The 22,842-nt window shown below is 57.5% G+C and overlaps 1 protein-coding gene across 2 annotated transcripts; it reads left to right on the forward strand.

Moving 5' to 3' along the window:
• Nucleotides 1–4,818: 4,818 nt before the first annotated feature.
• P2RY8 (P2Y receptor family member 8) lies at nt 4,819–22,207 on the forward strand. 2 transcript variants are annotated; one of them, XM_033117087.1, is made up of 2 exons: nt 4,819–4,990; nt 19,903–22,207. In XM_033117087.1, exons 1-2 carry the CDS (start codon nt 4,881–4,883, stop codon nt 21,008–21,010), a joined length of 1,218 nt encoding a protein of 405 aa, XP_032972978.1. In that variant the 5' UTR covers nt 4,819–4,880; the 3' UTR covers nt 21,011–22,207. The 2 variants fall into 2 exon arrangements, with proteins under 2 accessions (XP_032972978.1, XP_032973066.1); XM_033117175.1 differs by having other exon boundaries at nt 4,851–5,054.
• Nucleotides 22,208–22,842: the final 635 nt, after the last annotated feature.

Consider the following 22,842-nt stretch of genomic DNA (forward strand, 5'->3'; position numbering starts at 1 on the left):
CTCGGGGACAGGGTGGCGTTTCTAAAACCCACCCAGTCCCGAGGCCGCCCGAGACCCTCCAGAGGGGCCCCGAGCAGCGGTATTTTTAAGTAATGTTCCCGATGCGTCGGAAGTCGTTTACGTCTCGTACAACTTAGAATATTAGCTGTTGATCTTGAAATTACTTTCGAATGTGCAGAGAAAACCTTCCGTGCGAATTCCCCAGGGAGGTGGGGATGGAGGACCACATAGCAGGGGTTTAACCACAGACACCCATCCTCCCCCGGCCTGGAGACCAGGAGTCTGCCATCAGTGTGTCCCAGGGCCACGCTCCCTCCGGAGGCCCCAGGGGATGGTCCCTCCTGCCCCTTCCAGCTCCTGGGAGCTCCAGGCGTCCCTGGGCTGGTGGCCGCCTCCCTCCCATCTCTGCCTCTGTCTCCACGTGGCGTCTCCTCTGTGTCTATGTCCCTCCTCTCCTGTCTCTGATGAGGACACTGTCATTGGGTTCAGGCCCCCCTGATCCAGGACAACCTCACCTCAGACCCCTCACTTAGTCCCATCTGCACAGACCCTGTTTCCAGACAGGGCCCCATCCCCAGGTTCTGGGGTTCAGGACGTGGACACATCTTTTGTGGGCCACCACTCAGCCCTTCACACGACCGGAAGCCACGAGTCAGGTTCACTACCTGCAGGCTGTGCGCGTGGCCTCATTCCTGTAGGCGCCTGGGTGAGGCCCCGTGTCAGGAAGGGACAACGGGTTGAGGCTGCACAGGTGGGTGGATGGCAGCAGGCCCGGGGCCTCCAGCACGGTCCCCTGAGACTGAGCAGAAAGAGGAACCACCTCGGTGGGGCCCGTCTAACTGTTACCAACACAAGCTCCATGTCAGGAGTGGGGGAGGGAGGGAAGGCGGGAGTCAGGATAAGGGTGAGTACCAAGAAATGCGTTCTCTGTGGAAGTCCCGCCCTGCGGTGGCTCCACCATCACCAGCCTAGAAATGACTTGATTTCCAAACACAAAAATGAAAGCTAAACCGAAACTCATGGGCCCGCAAAGGTCCCTCCCAGGTTGCTGCAAATGTCTTCCCGGGCCTGACATTTCCGTCACTTGCCACCCAACACCGTCCCCCACCCCTTATCCCCCCCCCCCCAGCAGGCCATACCCCAGGGAAGGGCCAGGACACAGCCGCCAGCCAGCCCAGGTCTTAGGGACACTTCACACTGTCACGTGGAGTCTGGCACAGCCCCGTGACCCATTCAAAGGTCAGGGTTGAAAATTCCCAGCTCCCAGGACAGAACCGAGAGTAGGTACACAGGCTGGAGGGCGGCTGGCACACTGGCAGCTGTAGGCAACGGTCACTTCCCTCCCCGTGTCCCCTGGCGGCTGCCACCCAGAGGGGTGAGTGGCTCCTCCCTGCTGCTGGGGAGTCTCCCGGTCTAGCCCTGAAAGTCCCTTCTCCCAGACAGCTCGCGGCTGAAGCCTGAGGCACACTGGGTCCCAGGACGAGCTCGCCTGCCTGGGTATGTCCCGCTGGATGGCACAGGAGGCCAGGGCTCGGACACGGAACCCAGGGGGTCCCCACTGTCACACTGGCTGTGGGCACATGGGCAGGGAACTGACACAATGTCCCCAGCACGTCCCTCAAGCCTGGCTTGACCTGTAAACTCGGAGCAGCTCCTGCCCTGCAGACGTCACCAGCAGCATTCAGCTGTCCCGTCTTGGGCACTGACAACGACCAGAGCTGTGAGCTCCCAGGCCACTGGACGCCCCAGAAGCGGCCCCCAGTTTAGGGCAGCCCCCGAGCAGGAAAGACCCACGTCTGTGTGGGCGGCGTCCTGCTCTGGGCCCAGCAAAGCAGCGGTTAGCCTCCAGTAAGGGTAGAAATTCCCTTGTTTCCACCCAAGGGGAACCACCTGGATGGCACTTTGTTTTGGTTTATTTTACTGTATTTCTATGGTGAGAGTACTTCATAGGAGACCTACTTTCTTAGCAGACGAAGTATCGATATCTAACGGCACTACGTTGCACATCACAGCTGCAGATGTGTCACCGTCCCCAGAAGCTGAGACGTGGTCCCCATTACACACTTGCTCCCCTCCCCTGCCCCCACCCCAGCCCTGCACCCATCATCCTGCTTCCTGTCTCCTCTGGGGACCTCAGATGAGTGCACTTTACAGGATTTGTCCCTGTGTGTCTGATGATGTCACGGAGCATACTGTCCCCAAGGTCCATCCCTGCTGTGGCAGGTGTCAGACTTTCCTCTGCGTTTTGTTTATCCGTTCATTGGATGGTTAGAAATACAATTGCCAGGTGACCCAGACACCCGAGTTTGGAGAAACTCCCAAACTAACTGACGTCAGGACCTGGAAGAGCTGTCTGCACCCCCATTCCACAGCAGCACGCGTCACTACAGCCATTCCCAGAGATCTGAGGGTGGGCCTCTTGTCCTGCCACCGCAGGGTTCCTGGGCTACACACACACACACACACACACACACCTGCCCCGCAAGCATGAGAAGTGGCCCCTGGCTGCCATCACCCCATGGAGATGGCCACGCCTTCCCAGGCCCCCGGCTCCCCTAACTCTGTCCCTTCCTGCACCCTCGCCCCTTCGCCCCAGGCCACTGTCACCCCGAGGCCCCCTGCCCTGTGCACAGGTCTGCTGTGTCCTGCTGCCCTCGCAGCCCCTGGATGCCGCCTTCTAACCGTCCTTGCCAGGGGAGTCCCGAAAGGCTGGGAAGCTCCAGGAGGTGTGGGCTACTGACCTCAGGCCGGTCCTGCCCCAGCGCTTCCCCAGACAAGGGCACCCCCACCGTATTCTCACTGCGCGTCCTGCTCCCTCCCTGCGTCCCCACCACTGCTCTGCCCACACACCCACAGGGCAATGACCACAGGCAGGCACCCGCTGGCCGCTGGGCTCCCAATGGACTCAGCGTGGCCCTGCCCGTGGGAGCACAGAACGCGCCCAGACGCATGCATCCTACACCTGCAACGACGTTTTGTTACTTGGCGAAGGGGCGTTGAGGTGGCCGACCCTGAGATGGGCAGGTGACCTGGGGATCTGGGGGGCGCCCAGTGACAAGTCAGAATCCTTCAGTGAGGAAGAGGAAGGCAGGACAGAGAGACCCAGGCAGAAGAGTATGCAGCTGTTCGCAGCCGCGTGGCCAGGCCTGACTGGCTCCCGAAGCTACACAAAGGCAGAGACGGACGGGACCTCCCGAAGGGGCCCTCGCTGCCCTCCGGCCGTCCTACCACACGGGATCTGAGCCCCCGGCCCCTGTGTCCCTCCCAGGACTTCCCAGCAGAGGACACATGCCCCTTCAAGCCACTGGGTCACAGCAGCCACAGGAAACCAACGCCCTAGCCTCTCTCCCGGCTGCATTTCCGCCCGTGTCTTGCCGTGGGAATACCACCCTTTAAAAATAGGACACAATACCGAGCACGTGATGATGTAAAGTCTCTCTCCCTCCACGGGGATGCAGGTGGCAGTGACGTCATTTCTCCAACGCTAACTTACAACAAAAACTGCCGAGGGGAGCTGTGAGCGAGCTCGCCCCACGTTCCTGTACCCCCTGACCACATGGAGGTGAAGAAGGTCTTCCCTCCAGCCCGGTCCTGTGGAGAGTGGCACACAACACATGGGAAGGGCTGCGTCAGAGCTCCCCCCACGGGAGGCCAGCCCCAGACAGGCCGGCGGGGCAGGCACAGGCCGGCATGAACACCAGCCTGCAAAGCCACGGGTCTGCGAAGGGGCGTCTGAACTTTCAGGGCCCTGAGGAGAACTTTGGGGGCAGTGGACGGAAACGTCTGCTTGACTTACCCCCCAACGGAGAGATGCCACCATCGCCACGGCCCTTACTGTGCAGAAGGGCGGTGTCCCGTGCCGTTTTCTACACTCCTTCGAGGTCATTTCTCCCTAAAGAAAAAAAAGAAAAAAAAGAAAGATAGGCCTGGAGTTTTATCCTTCGCTTTGCAAGGACCTTAGCAAGGATGTTGTGGGATGAGTTTGTTTCTAATTGTTTTTTTAACTGGAGGAAGACCAATGTGTGCGTTTAGTAGGGCGGCCATGACAAAGGACCCCCGCCTGGGCAAACAGACATGTATGTCACCCGGTCCTGGAGGCTGGAGTCCAAGATCCAGGTGTCCCAGGGCTGGTCCCCCCCGAGGCCTGTCTCCTGGGCGTGTGGACAGCCGTCTGCTCCCCGTGTCCTCACACGGCCGTCCCTCTGTTCATGTGTGTGTGCGTGTCCCCATGTCTTAGTATTAGGACACTGTCCTATTGGATCAGGGCCCACCCTAGTGACCTCATGTCACCTTTGTCCCCTTTACAGATCCATCTCGTAATACAGCCCTATTCTGAGGTCCTGGGGGTCAGGGATTCAATGTGTGAAATTTTTTTTGGGGGGGCAGCGGGAGGGGCATACAATCTGGCACATAACAGGGAAACGTCAGCAAACATGTACCAGTCCAGCTGCTTACTTGAGAATAACGAGCACGCCCCTCACACTCTAACAGCTTCTCAAACGTTAATCTTAACATAGTTTTTTTCTTAATTAACTTGAAAAATACACTAATGTTAAATATAGTCAAAGAAAGCCACGCTTCCTTTACTCACATGAAATGTTCTCCTCATACAGTAACCCTCGTGAAATGATTCGTGTGGATATACGGAGGTGGACCTTATTTTTTGAATCCCTTGTTTGAAAAATATAATTTAAAAATATGTAAAGTCCCATTCGCTGACCTCCTCTACCCCGGGCCCCACCGTGAAAAAGAGGAACTTTTCAACCCATTGTGACTCTTTGTTTCGTAACCTTTGTGCATTTAATTAAGTCTGCAGATGACAGGTTGCCGTTACAAGCCGCCCGCTCAGTCCCTAGAGGCTTGGGGACTGTGTCAGTCGCATGTCCGGTGGGGGGACCGACAGAGGGGTCCCCAGGAGAGCGAGGAGCTGTGCCCTGGCCCCGTTCCTGTCTGGAGCTTTCTCTGGAGGGTCTGCCTCGTCCACACCAAGGTGAGGCTCCCCGCCAACCGGCTCAGACCAGCTGCGAGGGGCCAGCTCGCCCAGGACCTCGGCCGTAAGTCACGGGACCAGAGGGGAGCACGCAGGACGGAGTCCCCTGGGAGGCAGGGCAGACCCAGGCGAGGGGACGTGTCTCTGTTTTAAAGATGCCTCTTAACTGGAGGGGAAAGTGCTTGGCTCAATTCAGCTCACGTTCAGGGGGTTGTTTCAACCCGGGCACCCCAAACTCCTGCAGTGTTTGTGGGACATGCAGAGAGAACCCAGGGTCTGCAAAGGCATCCTGAGACTTGGGTGGGGGTGCCCGCGATGGCTGCGGTTGCCATGGAAATCCCTCACTCTTGCACCTGTCAGTCATTTGAACCAGGAAATCGCAGGAGTTAAGGAATTTCCCCAACACGCACATCCAGACCGGGGCAGAGAGGGGGGGTCCTGGGTGCCTCAGGCACTTGGCTTCCCTGGAACTGTCCACGCTGCAGAGGCAGGAGGCGCGGGCCCTGTGGGTGGCCCCTCTGCAATCTGCCCCCTGACTGGGTTACTGGGTGTGTCGTAACTTTCGGCGGTGAGCAACAGAAACGACTGGTGCGAGCTTAGGCCAACGTGGAGTTTGCTAAGTTGGACGGTTAGGTATTCCAGGGCAGCTTCAGGCATGGCTGGACCCAGGAGCTGTCGTGGGCACTGGCTCTTGCTCCCGCTCTTCTTCCCTGTCTCGGCCCCACCTTCCTTCCCCTGCCTCCTGCAGCTGCAGGCTTTAGTGTTGCCTGAGGAAGGGCACTTGCTCTGAGTGGAGGGAAAGGTGGTCCCTGGAAGCCTCCGCCCCGCATCTTTATGGGAAAGGGAAAACACACGTTCTCTGTCTCTGTCTCTCTCTCCCAGCACCCGAGCCACACCTCCTGAAGGTTCTGATTGGCCCTGGCAGGTGGGATGACCACCCATTGGGCCAATCCTTATGGACACAGTGAGGGGCCTCTGTGATTGGTCAGGCTTGGGCCACATCCGACTCCTGTGATCGACAGTCTCACAGACCACAGAGCTCAGGAAGGACCGGATTGGGCTGGGGGAGCAGCGCACCAGGTTCCACTGCAGCAGGGGCACCTGAGGGGGCAGCTGGGGGACCTCGTGAAGGGCACAGGAGGGGGGCGGGGCCAAAATCCACGCTGCCCCCTTCTCTCCGCACACTCAGCCACACATTCATCCATGCATTTAGGGAGAACACCTGTGCATGTTTTATTCATTCCACGTGTATAGCCACTGCCATATGTGGCGTTCATTTATCCATCCATCCATCCACCCATCCGTCCATTCCTTACTCTGCTTTTATGGACAACGCCCTGTGCGTCGTTCACTCACTTAGTCTGCATTTATGGAGAATGTAGACTCGGGGAACCCTCTCTACACAGTGTGGTCCCAGAAACCCCCGCCCGGAGCCCGGGCTGAGACCCATAGCTGGACACGGTGCAGGGAGCGGGCCTCAGAGAGGAGAGCAGGCCAGGATCACGGAGGGCGAGTGGGGCTGCTCAGTCACGTGGGCCTGAGAGCTGACCGCACCCCTGACCCGCCGTGCAAGTCCCTTTAGCCCTCTGTGCCTCGACTCCTCCATACGGGAGGTGCGCCTGCCCAGGAAGGCCCCAGGAGAAAACGTTTGCCAACATTTCACGGGGTGCATGTGTCTGAGAGTTCACAGAATGCTTGGCCCGAGCCGTCCCAGGTCTTGGTGCCAGGAAGAAAGCTGTCTGAGGCCTTGGAAAAGGGAGGAAATGCGACAATAGGAGCCCTTGGGAACGGGTCTCGGCCAACACTGACTTCCTGGCTGAAAGCATTATGTCGTCAGCGAGATGGCCGGGCCACCCACCTTCCTCCTGACTCAGGTCCCCCCTGAGAGTCAGTCGGCCTCAGTGCACACAGAGTGGCCGGTTCCAGATACACCAGCAATGACCCGAGGGGTGAGGATGCTGGAATCAAAGGGTGGTAGCCTCAGAATGTGGGGTGAGCAAGGAGCCAGGCGTTCCCGGGTGAACAGGCCCACCCAGACACAGGGAAGTAAAACAGAAACGGCGTCAGCCTTTTCCTTGCAAACAGAGGCACTTTTGTTGTGCAGATACAATTCCTACAACATCCAATTAACCCTGAAAAGTGCTCAAGGCCCTGGCGTCGAGCACACTCACACTGTTGTGTAAACCCCCTCTCTAGTTCCAGAACATTCTCATCTCCGGCTAAGGAAACTCTGTCCCCATTAAGTAACCACCAACCCCCGTTCCCCTCCCCCAGCCCCTGGCAACCACTAATCCACCTTGTGTGTCTATAGCTTTGCCTGTTCTGGGCATTTCATACAAATGGGATGTGACAATAGGTGGCCTTCCGCGTCCGACGTCTCTCATGAGCACCGCGTGTTCAAGGCCCGTCCACGTGGCAGCGAGTGTCAGTGTCTCCCTCCTTTGCATGGACCAGTGATATTCCACTGTCTGGATGGACCCCGCTCCGTTCATCCCTTCGTCCACGGATGAGCACATAGGTTGTTTCCCCCTTTCGGCAACTGTGAATAAGGCTGCTATGCTCCTGCGTGTACACGTTTCTGTGTGGCTGTGTGTGCTCACTGCTCTTGGGCTAGCCCTGAGAGCGGAATTGCTGGGTCATACAACGCTGTGTTTCAGGGGCGCCCCACCCGACTGCTTCCATGGAGTGATCGGCGGACAGGGAAGTGTGGGCGGGGCCAGGCTGCATGGGGCCCTTGCTCCCAGTGCCAAGGCTCCCTGCGTCATCGGGGGCCACACTTCATACCTGGCATGGTGGGGCCTCACCTACGGCCAACCTTCAAGGCTTTTCTTGAAGCGACAATAATCAATCAATGTGTGAAGAATTTTCTCCTGGGAGGGAGCACACAAAGCGTGGGCATGTTCTGACTCCGGTCTTAGAGCCATCTTTTGGGTTATCAGCGCCCGTTTTGTGTTAATGGTGTGCCCCCAAATTCATGCCTCACCCAGTACCTCTGAATGGGACCTTATTTGGAAAGAGGGTCTTTGAAGGTTTAATTAAGCTCCAGATCTCAAGATGAGTCCATGCTGGATCAGGGGGGCCCTGAATCCAATGACAGTGTCCTTATTAGGGACAGAAGAGGAGGGACACAGACACAGAGGGGAAGCCACGTGGAGACGGAGGCAGACATTGCAAAGTCTAGAGAAAGGATACGGTTAGATAGCTAAAACATAGATGATAGATGATTGATAGACAGACACACACACAGATGGATAGGTGGGTGTATTCTCTAGACAGACAGATGGGTGGAAAAGTTAAGCTCATTTTTGCTTCGAATGTTTCCCCCTTGCTTGTCTCACTGCAATGCACAGTTTGTCATCTTATTTAAAAAAGACTTCACTTGTTCACTGAACCTCGCTCCAGAAGGACGCAGCCCTGCGGACACCTTGATTTTGGATTTCCAGCCTCCAGGACTAGAAGAGAATATATTTCCATCGTTTTAAGCCCCCACCTTGTGATCATTTGTTCAACCACAGGAAAGGCATGGAGTCACTGCCTTCCAGGGACCCCACGGGGCTCGCAGAGGCAAGGTTCTGTCCGAGGTCACCCAGCTCCCCAGGCACAGAGGTAGCACTTGATACCTGCTCATGCTGACCCTGCAGTCCACTGCTCAGCAGCAAGCCACCCTGGAGGCGTGGACGCACGACGGGGCAGGCCATCTGTTTCACATGGAACATAAGGGCAAATGGGTCCGTTTCGGGGATTTTCCGCTCCCCCCACCCCCGAGTCACCGCCCTCAGTTCTCCTTCCATTCATTTGATGACACTGCGCTTTTCATGAAACAACAAACATGTAATAACATATAATTTTTAACTGCTGACACTGACTTAGAACAGATTGGGTGCAGTTACCAGCTGAGATCTTTCTTAAACGAGATGACAAATTGTGCACCGACATGAGACAACCAACAGGCAAACATTCGGGGTAATGGTGCCTAACTTTTCCACCTACCGATGTGTCTATCACCTATCTGCCTGTCATCTATCTATCCATGCGTCCATCCATTTATCTATCACCTGTGTAGCCATCATCCATCTATCCATCCATGTATCTGTCACCTATCATCTATCTACCCAGCCATGCAGCCATCATTTATTGATTTAGGGTATGTATGTATCTGTGTATCTACCTGTCTCTCTCTCTTTCTGTGTGTCTCTCTCTCTCACTTTCTCTCCGTCTTTCTCCGTATCTATCATCTCTCTCGCTCTCCTTTTCTCTTACACATACACACACACACACACACTCACACACACACGCTGTTAAGCAAATCTCCCCACTCGTTCGTGCCGCTGTCTGGCTCAGTCCTGCTACCGGTAACTGAATGGCAGAGTGTGTGCTACTTGCAAACTCTTATATTTAGGCAGGCCGCAGCCGCCAGGCCCTCTCGGGCTTTTTTTTTTTCTCCACAGAATGGTGTTTTGCGTTAATTAATGCATCTGCCTAGGCCAGCTTCCTGCCTTACACACACAGGCAGGTTTTGCAGCTGCAAGTCAGACGGCACTGCTGAGAGGAACATGTGCGGCTGGGGGGTGGAGGGTGGAGGGGGTGCAGCTCGAAAATGGAAAACAAGCCGTGTGTGGCCCACTGAAGGCAGGGGCTTGGTTTCCCCCAGAATCTGGGCTCTGGCTAGTTAGGGACCCGTCTGGCTGTGCCCTAACTACACTGGCAGAGAGACAGAAGGCCAAGAGCCCCGAACAGGATACAGTCTTGCAGGAGATAGACATCAAAATCTATGTGCCCGCAGACAAACAACAGTGTGCCAATCACCTGGTGCTGTGTGCTTGGGTTGTGCAATCCCGAGGAAAATGAACGAGGGGACAGAGATAAGAGTGCTGTTTATGCGTCTGTGCTTCCTCGCCCTGTGATCTAAGGGTTCTGCTGAGACGGCACACAGCAGGTCCTTTAACCGCCGTCATCACCAGCTGCCCGATGGCTGCTGCTTCATCTTCACTTTGAAATCAGTAGAACAGACTGTTCCCTCGGACACAAGACAGCAGGCGTGGGAGTCTCGGGTCTACACAGATAGGAGGCGCTGAGGGTGACAGGCGTCAAAGCACTCAAGGGGTGGTACTCACAGGCAATGTGATGACAGCCTCTGAAGTGACCGGGAGGTCACCTGTGATGCAAGGGCCGTCTCACACAGTCCAGCCTTGAGTGACAGCTCCCCTTCCGCAGGCTCAGTGGTGTCAGATCTTTGTCATGCTGACACTTGCATGCTATTATCTCCTTGCGGTGTCACTTTGCAAGACCCTGATGATGTAGGATGGGAAGCATCCTTTCACATGCTCCTTTGCCTTCTGTGTGTCTTTTTTGGTGAGGTGTCTGTTCAGGTTTTTGGCCCATGTTTAAATTCATTTTTTGTTTTGTTTTGTTTTCTTATTATCGAGTTGTAAGAGTTCTTTCTATATTTGAGATACCGGTCTTTGTTCAGATGTGTCCTTTGCAAATATTTTCTCCCAGTCTGTGGTTTGCCTTCTCATTCTCTTGACGTGTCCTTGATAGAGCCAGAGTGTTTGTTTTGAATGATGTTTTTCATGGACTGTGTCTATGAGCCATCGTCACTCCTACAGTCACCTAGCTTTTCTCCAGTGTTACCTTGGAGGGGTTTTGTGCTTCGGGATTTCACATTTCGGTCTGTGACCCATGCTGGGTTTTCCCAAAGGCTATGTGTGGGTCTGAATCTAGAGTCATGTTTTTGCACATGGATGTCCAGCTGTTCCAGCTCCACTTGTTGGTGACCCTCTACGCGTCTTGTCGTCTTTGCTTCTTTGTCAGAGAAGCCCACTGTATTGATGGTGTGTATACCTGGGCTCTCTGCTCTGCTCCATGGATCTCTTCATCCGTTCTTTCACCAACGCCAGCCTGGCCCGATTACTGCAGCCTTATAAGAAGTCTTGAAGGCGGGCCGGGTCCCTCCTCTGACTCTGTTTTTCCACTTCAGTATCACGTTGGCTGTTCCGGGTCTCTCGCCCCTCTCTATCAACTCTACAATCAGTTGGTTGATATCCACATCTTGTAAGGAGGTCTTAGGCTTGGAGGTGTGTCTCCAGGACCCCATCCAGACCATAGCACCTTCAGGGGAGGGCGTACAGCCCCAGTTCAGGGGACAGTTAGGCTCAATGAATACATGAGCCGAGGCATCTCTCAGGCACCACTGGTTTCTGAGAGTCTGTGACTTTATGTTCTGTTTTCTGGGGTGCCCTCATGCATTGCTGTGCCGACACCGAGCCTCTGCTACGAGTGGGCATGATGACAGTCCCTGTGTGTGACAGCAGGAACAAGTATGATGCAGCTTGGGCAACAGCATGAGGGTGAGACTCAGAAAATAAAAACCATGAAGAGGGAGGAGAAGCTTTTCCAGTTACGGGATGGAAAAGGCGTTCCTAAGCAAAAAGACATTTTAATGGGAAAGATTTTGTGGCACAAAGGTCTAAAATGGGAAGGACGCGTGAGACGACCCTAAGAAAGCTAACAGATGAACGGCGGGTAGAGAGAACCGCTTGCAGTATGTGTGACAGGAAAGCTGACGGGACCAAGGGTAACCAGCACAGGACTGAAGGAGAACAAAGTTAGAGAACAGACATCATCCAATGTCAAGACGTAATCAGACAGTGTGCAGTTAGGGGGCAGAATTACCCCGACGTGCTATCCACTAAGACAGAAAATGGGTGATTGACACATCGATCGACAGATGACAGATCGATCGACAGATTCATAGACACGACAGACAGATACATGAGATATGAGTGGGATGGTTCAACAGCTGTTAGACGATGGAAAGCTAGATCAATACACTGAGAGATAAGATACAGTAAATACACACATTAGATAGATGATAAGGCACACAGACAGACGACAGACAGACAGATGGTCTCTCCCAGTAAGGCAGCTTTCCCAACCTCACACCACTGACATCTGGGGCCAGATGACGCTCTGACATGGGGCGTCCTGGGCCCTGTAGGGGAGCAGTGTCCCTGGTCTCCACTCACCAGGTGTCAGGAGCTCCCACTCTCCCAGTGTGACAAACAGAGATGTCCAGACACCGCCGAGTGTCCCCGGGCAGGGATGGCAAAGTTGGTTGGGTGAGAACCTGTGGGCTGCGTCTACCTTCTGCAGCCGTCCAGGACCGCTCATCCGTCTAGATGATCCCTCCTGCTTCTCAATCTATAATGGAGAGTCTGCTCACAGCAGTCTGAGTGACCGTGGGACCGTGTCCTACAATCCTGGCCATCTCAGTCTTGAGTCGCCCCAAGCTGAATTCTCCTGGAGGCCAGCGTGGGTCTGTCCCCCTCCCCCACTGGGGCTGGAAGGGGTGCTGTGTCTGGGTTGTGGGGTGTCCCCGCCCTGAAGATCCTGATAATGGGTACTCGGGGGCCGAGACACATCACCAACTGTGGGGAGGAGGAGAACTGAGCAGCAGAAGCTGTGGTCTCTCTGCTGATCCAGGTTCCAGCTCCACGGTGCCTGGTGGGAAACCATGTTCTGTAGCCATTCATCCCGGTTTCCTCAAAGCCTGTCATCGTGTATACACTCTGTCCCCCCACATGCTGGCCAAAAGAGGGGGTCACACGGAGGCATTTTGCTGTTATTGTTGCTCACAATCCAGTTCTTCTACCTGACTATTTCTTTGACGCTTTCAGTTACCATCTCATCCTCTCCTGTTTTATCTTCTCATGGAGGCGTTTCCTTGTGTTTTGTTTCACACGATCATGGTTTCTCTCATTTCTTTGGTTCTGTGGAGTCTGCTGGCGAAAGCCATCTTGTCTTTCCTTGTCCCTCAGTTTCCTGGTGGTAACAAAGTACCACCACCTGGGGGGCGGTGGGGCTTAAACCACAGAATCTATTGTCTCTCTACTCCGGAGACAAGAAGTCTGAGCTCCAGGTGTGAGCGGGTTGGTTCCTTCTGGTGTTCGCTGGAAATCCTCGGTGCTCCTTGGCTGGTGGAAACACCACCCGGTCACTGCCTACATGTCCACATGCCATTGTCCCTGTGGGCACATAGCTCTGTCCAAATTCCCCCTTTCACAAGGACACTGTCCTACTGGATTCAGATCCCACCCCACTGCAGTGGGCCCTCATCTGCAAAGACCGCGTTCCTAACTCAGGTCACATCCTGAGGTCCGAGCAGTGGACACAAACATGTGAATGTGGAGGACACATTTCAGCCCGTGACAGCCACAGAGCGTCTTGTGTCTTCTGTGAGTTGTCCGTGGTTGAGCAGAAAACCCGAGGCAGCTTCTTCTCCTGGGCAAGGTCATAGCTTTGCCACCTCCTTGGCCGTGGGTGAGAAGGGGTGTCCCAGAGGCGGCCGCTGGTGGGGACACACAGCTTCCCCTGGGGTCCGCACCCAGTGTTTCCCACCTAGGCAGCTAGTGAGGTCAGGACAGCCGCATCCCCCAGGGCGAGTGTCCTGTGTACACCTGCGCAATGAGAGCTGTCCTGGAAGCGAAAGAAACCGAGGAGGGCGCTTGCTGGGAGCTGTGCCGTGCGTGCGAGCGACGGTATGTTACAGTCCATGTAAGAGGCACTGTGCGCTGGAATTCTCTGCCGTCACCTGCTGTCCACAACAGAGGCCCTTGAAAGTTTTGGGGCTGCCTGGCCTCCCAGGGCTGCACTGACAGAGCTCCACAACCTGGGCACACAAAAACCCAAGAAACCCAGAGGCGAGACCCGCCCACACTGCACCGGCCGGCTGATGGCTTCCTGGGGACGGGACCCTCTTGTCCCCGTGGTGAGCTCAGCCCCCGGGACAGCCCCCAGCACAGAGAAAACACGGGTGGTTATGCTGGAAAGAACGCGATGGGGATCCGAAAGGAGCAGTCCTCAGTGACTGCTTCTGCTGGCTGGCTGCCTTTCCACCATGCTACCTAAGACCCACGCCCACCGAACCCAAAGGACCCAAAGGACCACTGTAGTAGCATTCTGAGCCTGCAGATGGGGGCCCCAGGGCTTAGGGTGTAAGAGAGAAGCAATGCTGTTCCCAGTAGGCAAGGATCAGAAAGAAGCTGTCCATCAGCGGGCGACTGGATCAACACACTGGGCCCGTCCGGCCACGCTGTGGAATATTGCTCAGCCATGAAGACGAGGGAGGCACTGATACTCGCGCCCACTTGCATGGACCTTGAAAACAGGCCACTCAGTGACAGAAGCAGACACACAAGGCCACGCAGTGCGTGACTCCACTTATGTGAAACGTCCAGAGCAGGCTCATCCACAGACAGGAAGTGGGTTAGGGGGAGGGGGTGGGGGAAGGGAAGTGGGGAGCGAGAGCTCATGGGGACAGGTCTCCTTGTAGGATGATGAAAACTTTCTACAAGTAGAGAGAGGTGATGGTTGCAACTATCATCGTGCTAAATGCCACAGTGAGTCATTCACGTTGAAATGGTTACGGTCGTTGAAGCTGGCCTCCATTTAAAAATGTTTATAAATAAGGGCTGGGTGGGGTGTTTGGGGGGTGACGGCTGTGGTATGCAGGCTTTCTTTTGGGGGCGATGCAAATATTGTGGAATGGCACTGCGATGACAGCTGCACATCTGCAAAGGGATCGAAAACCACTGAATTGCACACTTTAAATGGGTAAACTTTATGGTATGTAAATGACACCTCAAGAAAGCTGTTAAGAACAAAAGGAACAACGTAGATGGGAGCGGAGACACACAGCTGGACTGGCTCTCAGAGCGGTGTGCGCTGTCCTGGGGAGCGCCAGCCCCATCTCCCCGCCTGCCAGCCCCCAGCCCCCGTCTGCGGTCGGTCCGTTGCCGCTCTGGGCAGCCCCAGACCCGTGCTTTTACAACAGCCACCTCCGCGTGCCCAGCGCCTGCCTGACAGAGTGTCTGGCGGGCACCGAGAGCAGCCGTATGTGCTCATTTCACAAAATTTCCATCCTGCCGCCGGGGCCCCCTGCAAACCACAAGCACCGTGAGCGAGCGAGCGAGCGAGCCGTGTCTGTGAAGGCGATTCCATTATTAATAACCACCCGTGCCGCTCAGCCGTTGGGCTGTCCTCCTGGGGCCGGACCCAGCAGGCCACATGCCGGTGCGGTGGGTGCAGAGCGGGCCGCCTGTCCGACAAGAGGGGACACAGATGAGAGCACGTGGCCAGCCGGGAAGGGCTCCCTCAAGGCTGCACACGGTGAGCGGGGCCTGCGACGCCCACAGGCCTTTCCACAGCCATTCCTTCCGTCACCTGCCTGGGCTCCTCTCCGTGGACCTGTTACAGCACGGGGCACGCACGTCTGCCCTCTCCAGAAGCTCCCCGCTGGACGCGACAACCCTAGACCCCCGCCGGCCACAGGTTGGAGCAGAAATGGAAAGAATTCCCCCAAATGCGCCCGCCCTCGGAAGCCCACGGCACCACACATTTCGGAGGCACTGTGCTCCTGTGTCCTGTCCCTGAAGCATACGCAGCCCCCACCCCCACACTGTGCCTGTAAGCCACCACCGTGTCCCTCCTGGGTGTCCACCCACGGCTCCACGGGGACTCGCAGAAGCATAGGTCCCTTTCGCCCTGAAGCCAGGATGGCCCCGGGCGGCCGGGGACGGGGGCTGGCCCACAGATAACCGTGGGGTTTGCACCTGGGCGTGCGTGAGGAGGCGGGAAGGTGCTCACTCAAAGCGGAACTTGGGACGTTTTAAAATGGCTTTGAGGAAGCTGTACGGTGCAGACACGGGTGACAGTTGGGGCATCCTCTCCAGAGGAAGACACACCAGATTGGGGACGGACTCAAATGTGAGTGGAAACCTAGACGCGGTAGGAAGGCCGGGAGGGGCGGGAGGGGCTGTCCAGCACATGGACCTTGTTTCCTGATGACAGTCGGTCAGGAAGGATCCCCCCGCCACCCACACACACACACACACACACACACACACACACACACGACTAAACACCGACGTCCAGGCGAGCCCCCACTGGGGCCAGCCGAGTGACAGCGGGGACGACCGTGGAGCAGAAGGTGGCTCTGGGGCTCCTGTGTGTGCTGCACGATGAGCCAGACATGAGGACGGTGGTCTGAGGCCACCTGATGCCCGGCTGAACCCTGAGCCCCACGGCCCGGTTTCAGGCGCCCGATCTTGCACCCCCTGGGATCCAACAGGCGAACCATAGCGTCGGCCACCTGTGACCCAGCAAAACACGGACCCAGTGCTGGGCTTCAAGCAGGAAGCAAGGTGAGAAAATCACAGCTCCACATCCACCCCGAGTCCCCACGTCTCCTCCACGTGGCACAGCCAGCTGACTCCAGGTCACCGGACGGGAGCGTCATCTGGGAAAACGAGCAAAGACACACCGCCGTGCTTCTCTGTTTCTTTTCCCTCCTTGACGTGGCAAGGGTTCTTCTTCTGTCCAGCATTTATTCCACGACAGAGCGATCCGAGTGGAGCTGGCTACAGGGACGACCGAGGGAGTCACCGAGGCGCAGCTGGACGTTCTAACCCGAAACACACGCCTTCTGAGCTGCGCCTACGGAGAACGTGGACCTGGACGCACGGTGCACAGACGGCGGACAGCACACGGCCCGGGCAGGGCCCCTGCCTGCTGGGTCGGCCCTGGCACTCGGCGTGGGTCTGTTCCACGTGGGTCTGTTCCCCATGTCACAGTGGTAGGCCGTCCCTGCTCATCCTGACCCCGAGCGTGCGCGCGCTCTCAGGCTGTGACACAGCACACGGAACCGGCGGGGAGCGGCGCGTGGCTTCCCAGGGACTCCACCCGTGTCCATGGAGTCCGTGGGTGACTGCAAGTCTGTCGCTCAGCACTTGGACGCTGCGAGGACCTCCACGCCGGCCCTTCGGAGCTCCCGAATCACAGGGCAGGCGGCTCGCACACCTGCCCACGGCCCGCACGTGGGCCCGGTCACAGAGGCCGCAGCCAGCCCGCAGGCTGGGCGCCCCTGCCCATGTCAGGCCCCACGGCGCCGCGCCCCACGGGCACAATGAAGGTGGGGACGGATGCCGTGGACCCCCCGGAAGAGCCTGTGCTCACGGGGAGGACCCGTCGGCCAGGGGTTAAGACTGCGCGTACGGAGCGGTCCTCCCATCTCCCGGGTCCTGGGTCCCGGCGCTGAGCACACGGGGTGTCTCAGAGCGAACGCCTGCCCGACAGCAGCCGCGGCGGCGAGCGGGGAGGGCGCAGGCCGCGCGGCCTCCGTGTGACGACGGACGGACGGAGCGAAGGGAGGGCGGCGAGGCCCGGAGGCCGGGCAAGGCGCGCGGGGGCCGGGCGCAGGCACCGGCAGGGGCTCCCGGCCCCAGGGCTGCACCCGGCTCCGCGCAGGCAGGAAGCAGCCCGGTCGGGCGTCCGCACAGACCTGGGCAGGGAGGGCAGAGGCGCGCCTCGGGGACGCCTGCGAGGGTCCGCGCGGCTGCCCGCAGCCTCCTAACACGCGTGGGCAGAACGGGAACGCACCTCCAGGGCGGGTCCTCCGCGCCGCCCGCGGCTCCCGGGCGGACGTGCCGTGCGTCGGACGGCGGGCTCCACGCAACCAGGAACAACAAGAGAGCTAGACACGCACGTACATGCAGACGTAGACGCACACGTACACGTACACGTACACGTTGACGTACACGTACACATTGACGTACGCATACACGTAGACGTGCACGTAGATGTACACGTACACACACTCGTAGACGTACACATGCACGTAGACGTACATGTAGACATACACGTAGAAATACACGTACACGTAGACTAACAGATACACGTAGACGTACACGTACACATTGACGTACCCATAGACGTACACGTACACATACACGTAGAAATACACGTACACGTAGACGAACAGATACACGTAGACGTACACGTACACATTGACGTACACGTACACATTGACGTACCCATAGACGTACACGTACACGTAGGCACACTTAGGGATAGATACAGACGATCGACACAGATAGGTGTGTAGGAATAAGTATAGGTATAGAGAGACATATAGATACAGACAGATATTTGCATCTATACCAGCGCACAGGTGATTCACAGCCAGGTAGCCATACGCATGTACAGAGAGAGGCATGGATGGACCTAGACAAATGAATATAGGTAGCTATGCAATAGGATATATACAGACAGGTACAGAGCGATGATGTGTATAGATACAGCTATAGATAAATACATACATATACACATAGATACATAGATGTAGACATAGATAAATATAGGTGGACGTGTAATAGGACACATACATGGACTAGGACATGTGATGGGTGTCTATATATACACCCCTGTACAGTCAGCAGGATCTATGCAGTACATGTGCATGGGTGCACAGTCGGACATGCACGTGTATACGTGCACCACAGCATACATACACGACAGGATATGTGTGTGTACAGGCATGCACACACACATACGTGCAAATACACGCAACAGCCTGCTGAATGAAGCCTTCCTTCCTGCCTCGTCCCTTCCTCCCCGGTGGAGCGAAATTCTCATAATATTCGTCGCCTCAAGGAGTACAGCTCCCTGGTCTCTGCACACCCGTAGTCTCGTGCAACCTCCGCCCTTGTCTATTCCCACCACATTGGCATCTCCTTCCGGCTGAGGAAAACGTTTCGGAAACTGCCCCCTTCATTGTGTCTAACGGTCTGGCAGAACCCTCCAGAAGCAAGTGAAAGGCAGAAAATGAAAGGCCATGTCTGCAAATCACGGCTGACCACACAGGGCTGACCCCCCACCCCCAGGGTGGAAAACCAATAAATCATTGTTCGCTGAAACCGTGGGTACACAAAATCCCCAGAGTCGGAAGTTTCCCCCACTGTTATTACGTGTTCAGAAGCATGGCTCTCTGCCCCAAAGAGCCAATTAATTACATGTTTGGGAAAACCGACCAGTGCTAATTTGGGAAAACAAGAAATGAAGAAAGACTCGGGATGCCAATGGCACTATAGAGGCCAGTCAGGTGCCCTGCGATCTGTGGTTTTCACGGGAGGCGGGCAAGTCGTGCGGCTCCGTTTCTGTGTTACTTACTATGCCCTCCTGGGAGGCTGGCGGGCGCTCGGCTTCCAAACCACCCTGGAGACATGACACTAGTCAGCTAGCTGGTGCGCTGGTATCTCACCTTGAAGCATGGACTTGAAGCGTCTCCTAGATGTTCCCTCCAACTGCAGCCATCGACTCAAATGCCTTGGAGAATCCCGGTGGGACAGCAGGGAGGGAGGACGAGGCATGATGTCTCAGGGGTCTCCAAGGTGACCTCAGCCCCAAAGGGGCGCCCCCCTACGGGCACCCCAGGATTGGGTGAAGCCATGGTGTCTGGACACTGAGCTGTTATCAGCAGGAGAAGGAGGGAGGGAGGCCAGGTACAAGGTGACAGTGTAAGGAATCTGCTGGGACAGCAATGGCGGTGGCACAGTGTCCCCGTGTGGTTGGGGACGGCAGTAGGTGATACCCAACAGGGCCCTGGGGGCAGACCCTTACTTCACCTTCCGCAAATGAGGCAACCCGGCGAGGAGCAGTCTGAGAGAGAACCTGCTTTGCAACTGGGAACAGGGTCTCTTGCAGGATGAGTCACTTGGTCACTTTGTAAGTGCTGCCCTCCTCCTCGTGACCTGAATGGTGAAGCCGCTGCTCCACGCCTCTCAGCACGCTCCCTGCGCGTCCAAGAAAAGGAACAAAGGAAGTTGCTAGGGAAGGAAGGGCCAGGTGTGCAGTGACGAGGGTCGTGGGCCGTTAGAGGAAGAGTCCCGCGTCCTCTGTCCCCGGCAGAAATGATGACACACCTGCTCCCTGGGAGGAGAGAGGAGGACAGAGGGAGGAAGGTGGAGCTGCGTCCCCAGCCAGCACTGGGTGGCCCTCGTCTGTCTATGCGTCTGTGGGTTCACCGCGGGCATCCCTCCTCTGACCCTGTCACCCCCCCGTCTTCTGCCTTCCAGATCCTCACCGAGCCCTCGCCGGACGCACTCCACGATGGACATGAACGTGACGCGTCCCGACAACGCCACCATCACGATGCTGAAGGACCCGGTCATCGCCGTGGTGTTGCCGGTGGTATACTCGCTGGTGGTGGTGGTGAGCATCCCGGGCAACCTGTTCTCGCTGTGGGTGCTGTGCCGCCACATCGGGCCCACGTCCCCATCCATCATCTTCATGATAAACCTGAGCGTCACGGACCTGACGCTGGCCAGCGTGCTGCCCTTCCAGATCTATTACCACTGCAACGGGAACCACTGGGTGTTTGGCGAGTGGCTGTGTAACGTTGTGACCGTGGCCTTCTACGCCAACATGTACTCGTCCATCCTGACGATGACGTGCATCGGCGTGGACCGCTTCCTGGGCGTGGTGTACCCGCTGGCGTCCGCCCCCTGGCGGCGCCGTCGCTACGCTGTGGCCACCTGCGCCACCATGTGGTTGCTGCTGCTGGCCGCGCTGTCCCCGCTGGCGCGCACGGACCTCACCTACGAGGTGGAGGAGCTGGGCATCGTCACGTGCTTCGACGTGCTCAAGTCCACGATGCTGCCCAGCGTGGCCATGTGGGCCATGTTCCTGTTCACGCTCTTCATCGTGCTTTTCCTCATCCCCTTCGTGGTGACCGTGGCCTGCTACACGGCCACCATCCTCAAGCTCCTGCGCACGCCCGACCCGCACGGCCACGGCCAACGGCGACGCGCCGTCTGCCTCGCCACCGTGGTGCTGCTGGCCTTTGTCACCTGCTTCGCGCCCAACAACTTCGTGCTGCTGGCGCACATGGTGGCCCGGCTGTTTCTGGGCAGGAGCTTCTACCACGTGTACAAGCTCACGCTCTGCCTCAGCTGCCTCAACAACTGCCTGGACCCCTTCGTCTACTATTTTGCCTCCCGCGAGTTCCAGCTCCGGCTGCGGCGCTACCTGGGCTCCGGGAGGCCGGCGCACAGCCTGCCGACGCGCAGGGAGAGCCTGCTGTCCGGCAGGACACTGTCGGCGCCCTCGATGACCAGCGGCCACGCCGACGGGCTGGAGCCGGCCGCCCGGCCCTGCCTCAAGAGACAGGAGAGCGTGTTCTGAGCTGGGCAATCCAGGTGGACAGCTGGGAGGCGGTGGCGACAGCCCTCCCTTGCTTCCCGTTGCTGCTGCTGCTGCCGCCGCAGTCCAGGAGCCACAGGGAGGGGTCCCCAGGCTGTCTCACAGGCCAGCCCTGTCTCCCAGCGTCCAGACACCACTGCTGGCCCAGGGACAGAAGCAGCGGCTCATACAGATCCCGCGGTTTTTCGGGAGACAGTGGCAGCGGTGTGGCAGGCAAGCTTCTTCCTGCTTCCCGAGGATGATGGCCCAGCCTCTCCCCTCCTGAGGGTCAGCAAGCACTCGGCCAGCCCAGCTGTGCCCTCCTCCGTCCCCAACATCCCACTGGGCTGCCCGCCTGCCTCATTCTCCATGCCTCCCGAGCCTGGGACCCCCACAGGACCTCCTGCTCCCCCAGCCTGATGGACCCCAGACCTTGGTCTGTTCCATTCTTGGTCACCCTGGGTGCCAGGATTGGACCAGATGACCGTGGACAGACCTCTTTGTCCCAAAGTGCAGGAAGCTCACAGGTCCCTTCATGTCACCTTGTCCCCCTGGGAGCCAAGCACAGGGTCTTGTGGAGATGTTGGTCACTCCGACTGGTGGGGGCTCGTGTTCTACTGAAATGTCACAAGTGACAAGGAAGGATGTCCGGCAGGTGTGGGTCAGCCCATCCCACCTCTGGCGGCCGAGGGTCTCCAGGCAGGCAAGCAGCTGAGGACATTGTGTGAAGGATGGCCAGTGTCCACCGGCTACAGGGGGGCTCCCTGGGTGGTCTGGGGGTGCAGCTTACCTGGAGGGTTCCCTGTGGCCGTTCTGTCGCTCCTGCCCCTACCCGAGAGCCCAGGGCCACGGCAAGTCCTCCCAGATCGAGGTGGCTTCTCCACAGGCCTGCACCCAGCTGGACCCAGGACCCCTTCTGGGACCGGGCACCTGTAAGACCGCTGACTACACTAGCCCGCGAGAGTGTCAGGGGCCGAGCCTCTCTGTGCCCGCTGCCCAGGTCAGCAGACGGGCTTCCTGCACCAGGGATGAACCTGTACCAGCCCCATACCCACGCTGCTTTGGGAAGATGAGGACACTCGCCCCTGGAGTGACTTGGATACCAAAACAGTGGGTTCTCAGGACCTGGCTGGAATATCACGGGGGACACACAACCTTGGGTGCGGGGCTTCTTTGGGACGGAGCAGCCCTGGAGCTTGCAAGGCGAGATATGGGAGGGGCCAGAGGGCTGGGGCGGGGGAGGGGGGAGGGAGGGCAGGCAGCCTTCCCACGGGGCCCCAGATGCTGATGGGGTTGTGAGCCGCCACTTTGTGAGGGAGCGGGGGACTCCGGGAGTGCCTGATCTCTGACATCATTGTTTTGGAACAAAAGAGATGTTTAGTGTCCCCAAAATCCATGAACACCCGTGACCTCAGAATGGGACCTTCCCTGGAAATGGGGTCTTTCCAGATGTTATAAAGTGAGGGATCTGAGATGAGGTCGTCCTGGATCAGGGGGCCCTGAACCCAATGACAGTGTCCTCATCAGAGACAGAAGAGGAGGGACACAGACACAGAGGAGACGCCACGTGGAGACGGAGGCAGAGATGAGAGGGAGGCGGCCACCAGCCCAGGGACGCCTGGAGCCCCCAGGAGCTGGAAGGGGCAGGAGGGACCGTCCTTGGACCACACCTGTGTCAGGGCGAGGGCTCTTGCCTGGACAACCTGAGCACTCTCCATGTGATGTCCCCAGGGACACTGACAGCAGTTCTGAGGAAGGAGACTGTGAAGCACGGGAGGTCCCAGAGGGAAGGGGACCTGGGTTTTTCTATTCTGAGTCTGCGTATTGGAGTGCTG

Source organism: Rhinolophus ferrumequinum, chromosome X, assembly GCF_004115265.2.
Source record: "Rhinolophus ferrumequinum isolate MPI-CBG mRhiFer1 chromosome X, mRhiFer1_v1.p, whole genome shotgun sequence".
NCBI lineage: Eukaryota > Metazoa > Chordata > Mammalia > Chiroptera > Rhinolophidae > Rhinolophus > Rhinolophus ferrumequinum.